The sequence below is a fragment of the Motacilla alba genome, chromosome 2 (genome assembly GCF_015832195.1).
Source record: "Motacilla alba alba isolate MOTALB_02 chromosome 2, Motacilla_alba_V1.0_pri, whole genome shotgun sequence".
NCBI lineage: Eukaryota > Metazoa > Chordata > Aves > Passeriformes > Motacillidae > Motacilla > Motacilla alba.
In genome coordinates, this window is record NC_052017.1 from 78,593,122 (window position 1) to 78,610,257 (window position 17,136).

A 17,136-nucleotide genomic window follows, 5' to 3' on the forward strand; every position below is an offset into this window, starting at 1 on the left:
ACACCAAAACTAGAACTCAAGTGCTTTTTGTCATTTGACTATTATTAAAAATGAATGCAGTCTACAAAATCTGCAGAATCCTAGGTTAGACTGAGCAAAGCTATCTCAAGGGACATGAGAACAGCTTTAAAAAAATAAAATTTAGACTTGAGAAATATTACTGATGTTTTAAAAAGTTGTCTGTTAAATTAACTGTTAGTGTACAGTTAGTTTTTGTATGGTAAATTCATGTCCAGAATGGATGGATTTCATTGATTTTATTTACAATGTATTATTTTAGGGTTATGTTTCAGAGTAATTGCTACTAGTTATTGGAATATAAAGAGAAGGAATGAAAGCTATTGGAGGGTGGGGTTTAAAATTTATAGCAAATTAGATTTCAGTCTATTTAATGGAATCACTTCATTAAAACTTCTTGTTTAAAGGAGTTGGGGGGTACTAGTAACTTCAGAGTCTGAGATGCATGTCCCTTCCTACAATGCTGTGTATTAAAAGAACCTTGTGCAATATCCTCTATTTTGGATCATCTCAAAAAGCATGAAAAATCTTCCTTCTTCCCAAAGGTGTCAAACTTATTTGCACGTGATGAGATAGATGAGATCATTAGTGACCTCATTCCCTCCTTCAAAAAGGAATATCCACGAAGACCTCAAACCAGTGAAGCTCTGTATGACTATTTCATGGCCAGAGTCCGTCAGAACCTTCATGTAGTTCTTTGCTTTTCACCAGTAGGTGAAAAATTCCGAAATAGGGCCCTGAAGTTCCCTGCTCTCATTTCTGGATGCACTATAGATTGGTTCAGCCGATGGCCGAAGGATGCTCTGGTGGCAGGTACATGTAGGTTTTATCTTTGCAGATAGATAATTTTCTGATCAGTGGTCATGTGGCTGTTTTAATTGTGTTGAATTTTGCCAGAAGAAACTTACTTGATTCTAAAATTTGATGTAGATATTTTCTTGTTTAAAGCCCATTTTATTAAGCTGTTGAGTTATTTCTAACAGAGGAATGGTTTTGAATACAGTTTAAAGAAAAATTCCCTGTGAAGAAGTCTTAAAAGTAGTTTAAAGAAAAATTCCCTGTGAAGAAGTCTTAAAAGTATTTGTCAAGAAGGCAAAGAAGCTATTAAAGAAAGAGATTATTTGTGAATGTGTCTGTGATAGGGCATACAGAGGAAGGCTGTGATTACCCAGTTCCTGGTAGGTAGCAGCTAGGTTCAGAGTGAAAAAGCAGTTGCACTTTGGAGATGAAGAATGACAGATCCATGGCTATACTTTTTACTGACAAATGTGGAATAATATTCAGAATCTGATGGTGAAGAGTAAAGAAGAATGGGTTTTCAGAGGCTGGGTGAAAGCCAAGATATTACATGCTGACTTGTTTTATAGTGACTTGTTTATAAGCTGAGATGTTTTTATAAATATTTGCTTACATTTAGGCTTTCTTTCTTTCCTAAGTGTCTGAACACTTCCTGTCCTCATTTGATATGGACTGCACTGCTGATACAAAGAGGGAAATTGTGCAGTGTATGGGCTCATTCCAGGATGGAGTGGCAGAAAAGTGTTCTGATTACTTTCAAAGATACAGACGTTCTACACATGTGACTCCCAAATCCTACCTGACCTTTATTCAGGGGTATAAAAACACATACAAAGAAAAACATGCTGAAGTGCAAATATTATCAAACAGGTAAACTACTCAGGTTACTTCTGTTTTTCTGTAGTTTTCTTCCCTAGGCGGGTATATTCTGGTATGTTTCACTCCAATGCATGGCTTGTCTCTTCACACAGCAATAAAAAGGTATTTTTAATTCCTAGAATTATGTGAAGGTGTAACTTATTCAAATACTGTAGTTACTCTTGTCATATAAGATAAAGACTATATGTATTCAGGGGTGAGGGAAGAAGAGTAGTGGTGCATGAAAAATAGAGGTAGAGGGAATATGAGGTGAATAGAAATTATACCCATGTGTTTTCAAAGAGTGAAAGAGGACATCTACATTTAATTTCATAATAGATTGATAATAGCATTTCATTTGCCAGTTGGCAACTTTTCTTTCCTTGCTGAACACTTGTAACTTCCTGTTATGAACATGTAAGGAATATACTAAGTAGTTTTGTGAACACAGACCTTCACTTAGACTCCCGAGCTTTTTGCTTGTACGTTATTAAGGTGGTTTTGATTTACTTATTCCTATTTTCAGATGCTTTATTAAACTAATGACATCTATTTGCAGATATGTCTTCATGTCAGGAGCACCCAACTATAATGTAAAATTAGCAATTAGTGTATCAGTTGGTATCGCCCTTAAGAAAAACTGCCTTCTCAGTTTTGAAAGATTGTTAATAAGAGCTGGAAACCTTAAAGAAAGGCTTAAACTTGTTTATTTGGCTTTGAAATATTCTTTGTCTTCAAAGTCAAATTGAGTTTAAACCCTGTAGTTATGTTAGGGGTGAAGGCTTATAAAACAGAAGGGTTTTGCCCTGTTTTCTACCTTCAGATTTACCAACTGAGTTAATGAAGTCCAATTTCTTCCACTTAAACTTAGTTGCACTGTCTGAATTTGTTGGGGGTTACACCGTGTCTGTTCTCCTGCATTTGTTCAACTGTCCAAGTACTGCATAGCCTTTGCAATAGCAGTCTCTGTAGAAAAAGTCCCAAGTGGAGAATTTTTGATAGAAAAAAAAGTGCTGTTGAAGGGACATTTTAATGTTGAATCAGAGAAGTCTTATCTAAATCCTATTACTCTTTGGTTTCTTTTGTTCTTTTGTTTGGTCTTGGTTTGTTTTCAGTTTTCTCTTCAAATAAGAAATATTGATTGGTTATTTTCAGAATTTTGGTGATCAGAAAATGCTTTCTGCTGTACAGAACTCAGTTCTTTGATTATTGGCTCAAAAGGGACAGTGACATTTATAGAACCAACATGTAGGATTTTTATGTAATTATAAAGGCATACTGTTTGATCAGAAATGGGTAAAATTTCAAGCCACAAACTTTATTAATGTACTTTATTGTCCACTTTATTGATTCTGACGATATCAGAAAGGTAAAAGTTCTTGTCCAAGTTTTTTTTTGGTGTAAAACATCATTTGCAATTGTTCATTCTGATTGATGTGATTTATTCTATAGATGGAAAGTAGAGTGTAAATTACAAAGTGAATGAGATTTTTTTATTTTGCTTTTAAACTTCAGAATAAATACTGGTCTGGAAAAATTGAAAGAGGCCTCCGAGTCAGTGGCTGCTCTAAGCAGAGAACTGGAGGTAAAAGAAAAGGAACTTCAAATTGCCAATGAAAAAGCTGACATGGTATGTACAGCCTTCAAAGTGTATTGCTGTTTGATTATTTTCTCCTTTTATTCCTTCTATTTTGAAAAGATTAATCAATTAAAATGAAGTTAAGTTTTGGAAAGAAAGGATCTTGGAGAAAATTATGGTATTTGAGTTTTCTGGAATTGGAAAGAAATGATTTTACAAAAAACATTTTTTTTAACCATGACATGTGGGTTTTCTCACATTCTAGGTATTGAAAGAAGTTACTGTAAAAGCACAGGCTGCTGAGAATGTGAAGGGTGATGTTCAGAAAGTGAAAGACAAAGCCCAAACTATTGTAGACAGTATCACAGTTGACAAAGCCATTGCTGAAGAGAAGTTGGAGGCTGCCAAGCCTGCTTTGGAAGAGGCAGAGGCAGCCTTACAGGTTGGTACTTGGACCATGTATAGCATTGCCCCTAAGAAGGTGGATGTCTTTGAAACACAAAACTGCAGGTGCATTGCATAACTCTTCACTTGACAGAAAATAAATATATGTATTTTGAAGCTTTTTAGGTTCCGTTTTGTTTCTCTTTTTTCACATGAGTACCAACCCCAAAATAGTCAGTTTTCAGAGAAGGGCAAGTTTTGACTTTCTTTGAAACTGTAATTGAATATATTTATTATTGTCTGCTCAGCTCATTTTAGAGGTGGATGTGCCTCAAGACGTTTTGCTGTGAACAGTACTAGCAGAATCTGAAATATACGTGTTAGATGCTAGCAGGGAGCTCACATCTCAAGAAACAGAAAAGTATGAAGAAAAAACCTGAAGGATAGACAAACCTCAAAGGGTTTTATGTAGATTTGCTGGAAATTGCACCTTTCCATTTGAGAGGCTGCCAGCAGTTGCGATGGTAAAAGACTGATTTGAGGGAATGGCATGATTAGCTTTGAAATCTAGTGTAAAAGAACTTCTATGGATGTTCTGAATGTAAGACTTCACTTTGAGTGAAAGATGCTTAACAGCCTCTGACTGCCATGATGCTTAAAGGACAGAGTGCAAAAGTCTAAATGAAGGTTGATGACCTGACAACTGGGAAGAGTGAAATATGGGAGAAGGTTTGTATTATAAGAGCCTGATATAAAGCCACAGGAAAAAGGTTAAAGAGCTAGCAACAACAAAACAGCAAAACTGGTAGTGGGCAAGCATCCTGATAAGTGAAAAAATAAGCAGTGTTAATTAGTCAGCATCTGCAGTATAAAGAGGGCACCAGTATTTTGTGTCTGGACCTGTATCTTATTAAAAGTTACTTTCTGCTTTTGACTTAAATGGCTGAACCAAAACAATACTGCTCTTCTTGAAACGTAGGGTGCTAATAAATAAAAATCTGATTTCAAGAAAAAAGCAGCACTGGCATTATTGTAAAACTTCTCAATGGGAAAAAGTATTTGGACTTAATCTTGAATTTCTTGAATTTTCTATAATAAATTGCTTTGCCTGTGTCTGAAGGGGAAAGGCAAACTATCATAAAAAGAGACCTAGCAGAATGTGCCCATGTATTCTCAGCATTAATTATTTAATTAATTAATTCCCTCCTTTGAGCAAGAATCTTCTCTGTGTGGGTCTGCATCTTTCAAAAATTAATCTCATAATCACTACAGATTTACAAATTTGAGCTAGGGATTCCTATAGTAGAATTCTGCTTGCAGAGCAGATAAATGCCTATTAAAATATTTGATAAATAGAAAGGCCATTACCCAGGTGAAAAAAAAAAAGTGATTAGCTATCTTACTCAATTTTTAACATATTTTAAGAATGATAAATGCTATATTAAGAGAAAGAAAAACATCTTATAAACATTTCTAAACATGTAGAGAGATTAGTTTTTTAAAGTTTGAGTAAGAATTGTCAGAGGTTATTAAAACTTTGTTGCACTTTGCCCTCTTATAAAAATAGCATATTAAATGCATAACTATAGACAAGTAAATAAATAAAATTTAAATGTAACAATTTTCCACAACTTTTATGTTAGCAAACAAAGGCTGAGCCGAGTTTCCTAAGAGTCACTAAGAAACACTGGTTAAAGTTCTCACACAGATATCTGGAAAATCTCTGGTGAATTATTTGGTGCACACTGAACTCAACAAGCAGCAACATAATGAAGGGAAACAAAGGCCTGGCAGAGGGAAGGCGACCTGGGTACTCTGCAGGGCTTTGAAGTCCCTTTATTGAAGTACAGACACAAGTAATTAAAATCTGCCTTCATGAATTCCCAGCGAGAAGTGTGCTAGGCTAGCAGCAAGATGTCATGGCACTCACAGTAATCTGTTGCTTACTGTTTGGGCTGTCATGTACTGGGACTGATTAAACTGCCTGTAAATAAGCAAAGCTTCTGCTCAGAGTTGTGTGTGTTGTAGGAGCGGATATGCCCATCCGCTGTTCTCATTGTTCAGTGGTTTTGTTGCTTTGTATGGGGTGCAGTAAACACTGCTGCTCAAATAAATTCTTCTCTAAGGAGACATCTTCAGCAGACTTTTCTGATAAGTCTTTTCCGATTCATGATGTAGAGTTATGAGTTACAGTGTTAGATTTACACCCTAGGCTTATTTAGCCTTACTTATTAGGGCCTAGGTTTTCATACCTTATTATAATATATTTTACTTGCAAGCCTGGTTCCATGCCAGGAATATTCCTGGTAAGATGTATCAGAAGGTACAAACATATACATATACCAAGCCTTCTCACTGGTTTCCTTAATTCACCTTCATTTGCTGGATGTCAACAAAAAGCATTTCCTTTCTAGACACAGTTTCTGGTCAATACATTTGCGTTTAAAAAACAAGTAAAATTTCAAGATATTTCTGGTTTGCTCTTTTTTATTGTCAAAAAAGTTCATGGTAGTTTTGAGTTTTAAGGTGCTGCTGTGGAGCTGCTGTGCTGAGGTTTCCTAGGAGTTGATAGAATGACAGGAGTTAGTAGTGAAAATCTGATGGGGGGGGGGGGGGGGTCTTTGTAGCTTCATGCTTTTTAGAGGTAAAAAAGCATTTTCTCCCATTGGTTAATACTGTTGGTGAGCTTATGCTCCATGTTTTAGTAACTAAACAGTAGCAGTAATTGCTTTGCTGTTTGTTTTGAATTCCTAGACAATAAAACCTGCAGACATTGCCACCGTGCGCACTCTGGGCCGGCCGCCTCACCTCATCATGCGTATCATGGACTGCGTGCTGCTGCTCTTCCAGCGTAAAGTCAACCATGTGAAAATCGATCAGGAAAAGTGCTGTACTGTCCCATCGTGGCAAGAATCACTGAAGCTGATGACAACAGGGAACTTCTTACAGAGCCTACAGGTGCTTGTGCAACCCTTTTCTTTTTTTTTTTTTCTTCTCATAATGTAAGAAAATAAGGGACAATATTTTTTCTGGTGTTCATAGGAGAACAAATGTACAAGGGAAATCACACAATAGATCTGAAATTTTAAGGGCTTAAGAATAAATATGTCAGAATGAAATAAACCTTAATCCTTCTTGCAAAGTCATGTTATAAATCAACTATAATTTTTCCTAAGTAAGGCAATGAAATTGTTTTAGGTGATAAATGACTCAAAGCTTGAAGCATTTGGTTTGGATAGCCATTACTTATCTGTTTCATTAAAGCTAATAACAAACATCTTTTTTTCTGGTATTTAATTTTTCATTAATTTTCAACATTTTAGCTTGTGCGCTGCTTTGGAAAAGCACAGATGGTTATTAAGATGAACACAACCAGGACTTTTCAAAATTTGGGATTTTTTTTGGTTCACAGGATTTGTCTAGGGAAATGGAAAGACTAACTAACTGGTAAACAAATCCCTTTTCATAACTAAAACTAATAATATTATGATTTATCTAGTTGGAATAAATGGTATGCTTCCCTGCTCCACTGATTTCTGCATTTTGAGTTTACTTAATTTGTCACTAGTCTAGTAGGAGCCTTGACCAGCTTTTTATGGTTGGTAGTGGCATGGATGTTATTTATGTAGTATTCACATTGCATCTACTTGTAAAGGTTTTTAATTATCTAAAGGACTTCAACATTTCATTTTGCTTGTGCTTAATTAAACCTACTTATGCTTCAGGGAACAGCTCTTTTTCAAGTTTGTCTGGGATTGTGTTTCATTATACATTGTAAATAAATTTGAGGGAGAAAATTGAGAGCTTTTCAGGAGGAAAAAGGAAAAATATGCTCTTTCAAGAACAGAGTAAAAATAAATTTTTTAAAAATTGAATACATTCCAGTAATTAGACAAGGTCATTCAGGGTGAGATAGATGGCTTGACCTTTGAAAGGACTGTCTTGCAGAATGTATGTTTTTCAACTAGAATTTATCTCTTCATTTACTTTTTGAAGATTGTTAAAGCTTATTCTGTATTAAGCAAAATGAAATTTTTAGCAGGACGAGTGGTATTTTGAAACAGTGATTAGCTGTGTAACAGGAATAGTGAGTGTAAGATAGCAAAGATCATAAATGAAAGCAAACTTTTTCCATTCTGTAAGTATATCTAACAGTGAAATGCCTTTGTAAAGGTCTCAAAGATGCATGTGACAAATGATTTCATATAAGTTGTTTGTAAGTAACACTTGTGATCTTTCTAGTTTTCTATGTGTTCTGAAATTCATGTATATATAATTTCCACTTACCGCGTATGTTTTGTATCTTGCACTTTGAAAAATATTTTTTCAGCAATTTCAGAAAGACACAATTAATGAAGAAGTGGTAGAACTTTTGAGCCCTTATTTTGAAATGGTGGACTACAACATTGAGACAGCTAAAAGAGTATGTGGAAATGTTGCTGGCCTTTGCTCATGGACTAAAGCTATGGCAGTATTTTTTTCCATCAACAAAGAAGTATTACCTTTGAAGGTACGTCTGTTTGTCAGTCAAAGACATCCTCTGCTCCTTCTCATCCTCACCTGTTTGCACTTGAGGATTTAATCTGTGGGAAACTTCATCTGCCTTATTTTAACTGGTGGTTCCCTCTCTCAAAATCTATTACCTTGAACGCTGTAATTCTGCAATAAAATATATTTCAAATGTACTTCCGCTTGTACTTCTGCTTGTACATTTGAGTTGTCAAAATTATGAAAGAGATGGTGTGATTTTATGCCTCTGGACCCCTACTGTATGGGATTAAAGCATCTGTCATCTAGTTAAATACACTACTGCAATTGCTTTACATTAATTTTGAATTAAGTAGAAAAAAGCCTTGATATTTTGTTCTTTTAATGTTCCTGATCTCAGTTCATAAGAAGATTGTACAGATGATCTTCCTCAGTGTTATGTAGAGAAAAAAACCAGGCCTAAGTGGTTAGAATGAAAGTCAGGAAGAACATGGTCAAGCATGTTTAACATAGAATAGCTTGTATTGTAACAGGAATGACTGAGAAGGGAGCAAGATTTGTATTTCAGCCTAGCATATTGGTTGGACAAATCAAGTAGATTTCTAGAGGCATCATTCTCTTCTGCAAGCCATGCCAGACTAACTTTTGTGTCACATGAAGAATGACTGACATTCCCAGAAGTATTTTTAATTATTTTTTTCTTATTGACACTAAGCCAACTGTTCAAATACAGCTATCTGAAATAAGAATTTAGTTTGTTGTAAAATTCAAATAAAAGGTTTAGCTGAGTTATGAAATCTCTACTGAAGAGTTTGATTTGGAAATGTAATACAGGAAAACTTTCTGAAATATATTATAGCAAATACTTTGAAATTCTGTGTATGAACACACTTCTATGTTTTTATTCTCTGAAGGCTAATTTAGCAATTCAGGAGAAACGCCTAACCAGTGCTATGCTGGATCTGCAGAAAGCTCAAGAAGAACTGGGAGCCAAGCAAGAAGAATTAGATATTGTGCAGGCAGAGTATGAAAATGCAATGAGAAAAAAACAGGTAAACTTTTTTCACAGAAAAGAAGTTTCTGCTCTTGCTTTAAGGAACACTTAATGTGCTCTTTCAATTTCACTATTATTCCTTGTTGATGGACAGCAGATAAGAGATGGATAGTATTTGAATACTGCTTCTTTGCTTTCTACCTCTCTCCTTTGCCTCTGATCCTCTCCCCTCTTCCCTCCCACTCCTTCAAAAACTATTTTATTTGTATTCTTTATTCAGTGCCTACTACTGTAACTTCAAGTTCCGTGTATGCTATATATGTATAGTGTATTTGAAATTTTGTGTAGAATTCCCCAGAATGAATAAGTATCAAGAATTTTACATACTATTTAACAACTGCACCAAAATAAAAGTTAAGAACAGAAATATTAAAAAGAAATATTGAATCATGTGTCTGGGAGATGTTGATAGTTTGTCCTGATATATCTTTTCCAGCTCACTTTCCCTCTTCTGCATGGTGATAGGGATGTTTAAGAATACATTTCTAACCTGTTGTTTGTCTACTGGTTTAATGAGGCGTAGAGATTTTTTCTGGCCTATCAGATATATGACTGTAAACAATTTCTCTTGGTACATGGATTTCTCTAGACTTTGCTGGAAGATGCTGAGCGTTGCCGACATAAAATGCAAACTGCTTCAAGTCTTATAAGTGGTTTAGCAGGTGAAAAAGAGAGGTGGACAGAACAGAGTAAAGAATTTGCCATGCAAACCAAGAGGTTGGTTGGTAAGTTTTTATCCAAACCTTTGAATTTGGAAGCAAGTTTTTTGAATTATGAGTAGTGAAACTAAAAACATTTGAAATGTCAAACTTTTCCTTTGTGTCTTAGATCCCTGTCTCAAAAACTAAGGTAATTGTTTAAATTTCCTTGCTAAAGCCCTGTTAGGTGAAAAATAAATATAAGGTTCAAGTTCATATTTAAAAAGAAAAGTTAATGGATGCTGTGAATGTGGTGACACTAAAATTTTAACTTGAGTGATATTTGTAGGTAACAGTCCAAAGAGAGTGATGTGTTAGCAAGCGCCAATAAAAACGTGTATAACCGAGAATATATATTGAGGTGAGGAGACTGATACTCAGGCACTGACATTTATATGTAGAAATCAATATTTTTAACTGCAGTTGCTAATGTTCATGAGAATTTGCCTCTTAGAAGGTCATTACTATTTTTTAAATTTGCACTTGTAAACTAAAGTACTTTGTAATAAATAATTGGTTCATTAGTTAGATCAATAAATGAAATTTATCTCGTCATTTAATGTGGACTGAACTTTCTTCTCTGCTTTTTGCCTTGAAAGGCTGCAAAAAGCAGCCTTGTTGTATGGGTTGTATTATAGTAACTAAGTTGTATTTTATTTGCTGCTGTAATATATACATGTGTATTAACTTAATAAACATCCAGGATACCTTCCCCACAGAATCATCTTATTTCTTTTATAGATAACTTGAAAGTGTCCAAAAAATACTAGGGCTCAGTATAAAAATAGGATATCTTCTCCAGTTTAAATTTTGGTTTCTTACTTCAGAGGTAGAAAACCCTCTCAAATTATGGTGTCATGAAATTTAAGGGGAAAATTTTGAAACTGAACAGGTTAAAAGTTGTCAAACTTAATACCTCTTAATACTTAATAATGATGTCTCTGACAGTTTTTATTACCAGTACTCATCACTATAATTGATTTACAGTAATTCGATTGAATTCGTACTTATAAGCAGTTCCAACCCCCCCAACACACATACCCCCAATTGTTTAAGCTGTTCTTATGAATGCACAAGGAAATGATGGAACTAAAAGTTCATGACTAAGTCCTCTCTGCCATGTCCTGCTTGTGCAAGATCTGGTGTTTGGAATAGCATTACATGTGTGTTGAGTTGCCCTTAACAAGCTGCCAGATGCTGATCTCTTAATTCCTACAATTGCTTAGCAAGAACAAAGTAAATGTGGCCTCTACTGATATGTACCATTGGCATGCTATGCAGTGAGCCTTGGAAAAAAGATTGATTTGCCTTCTTTATGGGTCAAAGTGTGTTCTTCAGTTACCAGCCAAAACATGCAGCAACTAGTGAAGGAAACAGCTTGTTCATTAATAGAATTGGCAAAGTTGTAATGCTTTGTTTTGTTTTGATTTTTTTTCCCCTCCTTTTTCTCTTTGAGGTGATGTACTCTTGGCTACAGCTTTTCTGTCCTATTCTGGTCCTTTTAACCAAGAGTTCCGCAGTCTGCTGTTAAATGACTGGCAAAAGGAAATGAAAATCCGAAAAATTCCTTTCTGTAACAACTTGAACCTCATAGAAATGTTGACTGATGCTCCAACTATCAATGAATGGAACCTGCAAGGATTGCCAAATGACGACTTATCCATACAGAATGGAATCATTGTCACTAAAGCATCTCGTTATCCTTTATTAATTGATCCGCAAACACAGGGTAAAATTTGGATTAAAAATAAGGAAGGAAGAAATGACCTTCAGGTAATAGAAATGCTTGTGCTTTCATAATCCCTAAAGACTCTTAGCTTACAAGCATTACAATTCATTGATTCACCTAATGCTTAGGAAATGACATCTATACAAAAAGTCTGGTTTGAATGTAAAGAGTATCTCAGATATATTTTAGTGGATTTGAGATTTGACTAGAGGTGGAAGTTTTTCCTTTAGCGCCAGTGGCTCCATTTGTTTAATGAATTTATTTTAATGGAACATAATCTTTGGAAAATAGGCTGGATGGGCAATGTCTGGTAATAAACATGTTTTCAGAAAAATATAAACGTTAGGAAAAAAACTCCAACTAGTTGATTAATAGAATTTCATGTAAATGTTTGGAAATGAAAAATCACCGCAAGATAATTTTTCATCTTTTAATCAGAAATTATTGTTAATTGTTGTTATCTTAGTATGGATGTCAGCTGCTAAGTGCTCTGCAAATATACAGGGAAACTGCAAATATACAGCTACAATGTACAGTCTGAGGCAAGATACACAAATTCAGGTCAAACAAGAAAATATGAGGAATTCCTGCAATTATGATTACACCAATAAGCCAGCTTAAAAAAAAAAATCCCTGGAATCCATAAAAGTAGTTTGAGGCGTGAGAATAGAGTGGCTCTGTGAATATAACTACCACTTTAATAGTGATTGTTATCTAGGTGTGGAAACCTTTAATGGTTGCTTAGTTATGATAAAAATGGTTATTAGTTTGCTCACAGCTTTATTAAAGCCTAAGCTAAATGAGCTTTTTGAACATGTTGAAAATCCCAGTTATACTGGGGACTGTTTAAAGCAAAGACTTATTAAGGTCCTGTTCCTGTTTTACTCTAATTTTCAAGAGTGAAAAAAACCCACAGAAAAATACTTGGAATTGACCCTGCTGCAGTTTGACTTGGAGATGTTATCCAAGATAAAATTGAAGGTGCTGAAAGGTTCCTGTGATATTTTTCCTGTGAAATTCTTGAGTACTTGCACTCATAGGATATCAGCATTGGAAGTGCTCAGCACTGCTTTGCTTCTACCTTTGCAGCTGAAAAATAGAACTTTGCATTCCATGAGATATGGCAATAGGTTATGCTGATGTTACCTTTCCTTGAACTCACAATCTTTGCATTAATACTAGTCTACTCACAGTTTTATTGCTTTTGGCAGTACTTTAAAGAAAATGAAATAATTTATAACTATAAAACTAAGAAAAAGATTGGTAAAAGGGCATAAGGTATTGCATCTATGTTTTCAGATCACTTCTTTGAATCACAAGTATTTTAGAAACCACTTAGAAGACAGCCTTTCTTTGGGAAGACCTCTTTTAGTAGAAGATGTTGGAGAAGAGCTGGACCCAGCACTTGATAACATTTTGGAAAGAAACATCATTAAAACAGGTTCAGCCAACAAGGTAAAAAAAAAACAAGTGAGCAAACATATGGAAATTTCCCTTTTCTCTCTTCCCCTCTCCACAGTTTCTCCTTAGCAAAAAATAACTCCTAATAAATATAGGACTATAAAAATTAAACTAATTTAAACTTGATTAATGCTAATGAAAGAAAAAATAAGGTAGGGTTTAAGTTCACAAATGGTTAATATATGTAATGTATAGAGTTCCTTATTCCTTTGCTTATGACAATTTTTAGAAGTTGAAATAATTTTTTAATGGGCCATGAAAGGTGGTACTTGAATTTTCTCAACAATTTTTTGCATCAGACGTGTGATTTAAAACTGAATTTTTATGCCTTTAAGCAGAAAAATGTAACCTTTTTTCCTATATGCAGTATCTGAAAAGGTGTGTATTAGCTCTTAAAATTTCAATACTTTTTTTAAACATTTTTCTTAAGGTCAAAGTTGGTGATAAGGAAGTGGATGTTATGAATGGCTTCAGACTTTACATTACTACAAAACTGTCAAATCCATGTTACTCTCCTGAAATTAGTGCTCAAACTTCCATCATTGACTTTACTGTAACCATGAAAGGTCTTGAAAATCAACTCTTAGGCAGAGTCATTCTCACAGAGAAGCAGGTAAAAGAATTGATTGTATCTCTTTTCCTGTCTGTAGTTCTTATATTACCTGTAGAATGTTTTACTTTAATTTATTACTCTGTATTCCCATATTGCAAGGTAACTTTCTGGCTCTCTCTATTGTGATTATTCTTAATATAACCTATTTGTAATGGTTTGAAAAGTGGCACAGAAGCAATTGACTCATTCATGTGGAAGTTTCTCTGTCTCTTTATTGTTGCAACTCTACTTTCTTAACCTTATTTTTCCTGCCTCAATGAGTTATAACCTCATGAGAATGGCCTTTGAAAAGCAAAAGGGCCTGAAATCAAAACTGATGTTCTTCTGTCTACAAACCCTGGAGCTCATGGCAACATAACCTAATGCAAAGAATTCAGACTTAGTTACTTCCTCGCTCCAAGGGGAAATGGGCTACCTACTGACATACCTTTTGACATTGCAGATATATTAGTTGAGGAAGACCAGGTTCAAGATGCCAGTCCCAATCAACATGCCACCTGCAGTTTTGGAGGGAGGCTGATTGGTGCCTTTTTAACTATGGAACAGCTAGTCCCTGTAGCTATAAGGTCAGGCAATGTTCATGTCGTAAGAAACACTATGCAGCTATGTCTGTGTATTTATTGGTATATTTACTAAGATTTTGGCAATAGTTCCAGTTTACCTTCACTAGAGAGGAATGACAGGAATATCTTTGTTTCCTTACTGTGGCATCTGTTGAGGTTCTTCCGTCCTTCCAACACCTCTCTCTGCCCTGCCAGTGTAAGATTTTTCTTGTTAGTAGACTCAGTCTTGTTCACATTGAGTAGTTGCATTTCATTCCCAAACAGTGCATGGATCTCGTGAGAGAAATCACACTCAATCTGTTAAGGTCTGTCTTTTGTCAGACAGCTTCATTGCACCATCAGCTTCTCTTCAACCACTGACAGCTTGTCAACCCACTATGTAATGAAATTATCACTGTCTATCTAAAACACGCTGTGATGTGTATATTCACAAAGCCTTATGCCAAACTTCACTTCTTGGGCCTTGAAATACAGTGCGTTCCTCCAGGAGACAGTCAGTTTATCAAATTCCTCCAGTCATTGCTGTTGCTGTGTGCTTGCCTGGAGGACACAGAAAAGGGAGGAGTTTGACTTTTCTCAGAAGCCAAGAAGTAGATGGAGAAGTAACACTCATATTGGAACATGAAGAATTCTGATTAGATGTTAGGGAAAAAATAATTACACCGAGAGTGGTCAAACCCAGGATTTAGTGGAATTTCTGTTCTTGGAAGGGTTCGAACTTCACCTGGACATTGCCGTGAGCAACTGAGCTGTTTAGGTCTGAGCAGGGGTTGAACTAGTTAATTTCTGTAGGTGCCTTCCAAATCAAAATTATTCTACTATTCAATGGCCTCCTTGCCACTAAGTGGGAATGTCTAATAGATGGACACACAGTGCTTTCTCTACCAGCTTCTCAAGAGTGTTATACTTTGTGCTGTTTTGTTTGAAACCACCTGGGAATATTTCCTCTAGATAAATGACAAGTGGACCACTTGACAGGCAGGGGAACTTCTACAGAATATACTCACCATGCTGCAGTTTTCTTGGCCTCTGTTTATACACCTTGCGGTTCAAGGTTTCCTGAGGAGTCAGTTTGAATACATCACACCATCCAAACACTTTCCTGTGATGTCTAATGATGCATATTTGGGGGTTTCCCACATAAGTGTCTGGATTCTTATGACCTTTTGTAGCCTTTGGTAGGAGAGTGGTGGAATTATTTTACTGTGAGACAGTTTGCCAAATGATTTAAGCAATATGGCTGCTTGGTGATAGCCAGTGTTACAATGTATGTGCAGAATTTCTGCCCCAGAAAGAGAAGAGATTATTTATTTGAAATCAGAGTTCTTCAAAGTATTTATGCACATTTCTATCCTTCTTCCCATTCTACCATCTCTTATATGGTTCTGGTCTTAGAATGAATGAGCTTTAGACCTCCAGCAAGAAAAAGGAATGTTTACAGCATGGTATTTAAAGTTTCTGCAAAGTCTGACTCTCTGTTGTCTGCTATGCCCATTAAAATAATCTTTGTCACATATATCTCACAGAATTAATTGTTTACTGATAGGAACACTGGTACTGATTTCTTATTTTCCACCATAATGTTAAACCAATTGCAAGATACAAGTGAAGCATAAGGTCAAGAGCAGCTGGCATATCTGTATAAATTTGATTCTACTATATTTCTTGGAATAATAGGATTTGAGAGATTTGGTATATGTCTGAAGGTAGTATAACTTATGATATTTTAATGATATTGTTATTTTGATTGATTGGCTGTTATGTAATTTGACAAAAAACTTGTTTATTTAGTGTCATAGGTAAGTCACATTAGTAGTGGAGTTATAATATGCAATAATTCTTTATGGCCTTTTGAATTTTTGCCTTCATATATCAAGATTTTTGCTGGAAAAAGGCTCAAGTTTTGTAAGGAATAGTTGATGCAAATTCCTTTATTTGTGAATCATTTTGTGACAGGATGATATAAGCTATGTAGCAGCTTTCATATTTTATGAATATTAACAAGAAATAGCATTCTTTGGTACAGTTGGTAAAATGTCATCTGCTTGTGAAAGGAACTCCATCAAACTGGGTTTGAAATAGCCTCTGGTGCAAGTTCCTTGAATTTATGTATATGGTAACTTGGCTTATTTTTTCTGCATCCTTGGTGCTCTGACTGGAAATTTTTGAAGACATGAAGAAAGCTTTCAACTGTTTACACTTTCTGATCTACAAAAAGCATTGTAAGAGCTTAATAGATGGATTTTTTTTTCATTAAGGTTTTCATCTAGGTTTACTTCACTCTCGAAAGGTAACTCTGTTTCCAGCTTATTTCTCAGGCTCTTCTTGTGAGGAGAATTGCTTTCTGGTTTTTTGAAGCATTGAATTCTAAAGTATCTTTAAATTTTGAACTGAGCTCAGCAAAACATGAAGTTTAATTTGGCACAGTATGTTAATTATTATATTTAATTGGATGATAACTTTCTTTCAATGCTATCCTTTAAAAAAGTTTCTGCTTCATCAACCTTGCAAAAAAAAAAAAAAAGCTTCATGTAGCTGTTACCTGTTTTTCTTCAGTTCCATGGAGCAACAGTTGGTTGAAATGCAGATAACTGTAGTTTTCTTGTCTACTTTCATCAGCTTTTGTCAGAATCTTTTTAATGTTATGTTGTAGTTGCATTATTCTGAAATGATTGTCCCACTAAATATTTTCTACCTGATGATGATGATGTTTCAATATACCAAGAAAAAACTCTAAATCTGATAATAATAAGAGGATTCTTCTTAATTTCCTTTTTAAGGAAAAAGGCCATTCTTTAAAACAAATAAGTGCTTGAATTAGGAATGTAGGAGGAGAATGTAGGTTGAGAAGATCAGAAGTTTAGAATGTGGAAAAAAAAAATCAAAAATCGTA

At 35.1% G+C, this 17,136-nt stretch overlaps 1 protein-coding gene across 8 annotated transcripts in view; it reads left to right on the forward strand.

Moving 5' to 3' along the window:
* Positions 1-17,136, forward strand: part of DNAH5 (dynein axonemal heavy chain 5) — a 137,031-nt gene that overhangs the window by 101,066 nt on the left and 18,829 nt on the right. For all 8 annotated transcript variants that reach the window (XM_038128809.1, XM_038128805.1, XM_038128810.1 and 5 more), the window contains 11 exons: positions 564-831; positions 1,455-1,686; positions 3,190-3,304; positions 3,519-3,695; positions 6,392-6,595; positions 7,968-8,147; positions 9,040-9,177; positions 9,769-9,904; positions 11,334-11,650; positions 12,906-13,061; positions 13,498-13,680. In XM_038128809.1, the coding sequence (XP_037984737.1) occupies positions 564-831; positions 1,455-1,686; positions 3,190-3,304; positions 3,519-3,695; positions 6,392-6,595; positions 7,968-8,147; positions 9,040-9,177; positions 9,769-9,904; positions 11,334-11,650; positions 12,906-13,061; positions 13,498-13,680 (2,106 nt within the window). The remainder of the gene's footprint in view (positions 1-563; positions 832-1,454; positions 1,687-3,189; positions 3,305-3,518; positions 3,696-6,391; positions 6,596-7,967; positions 8,148-9,039; positions 9,178-9,768; positions 9,905-11,333; positions 11,651-12,905; positions 13,062-13,497; positions 13,681-17,136) is intronic.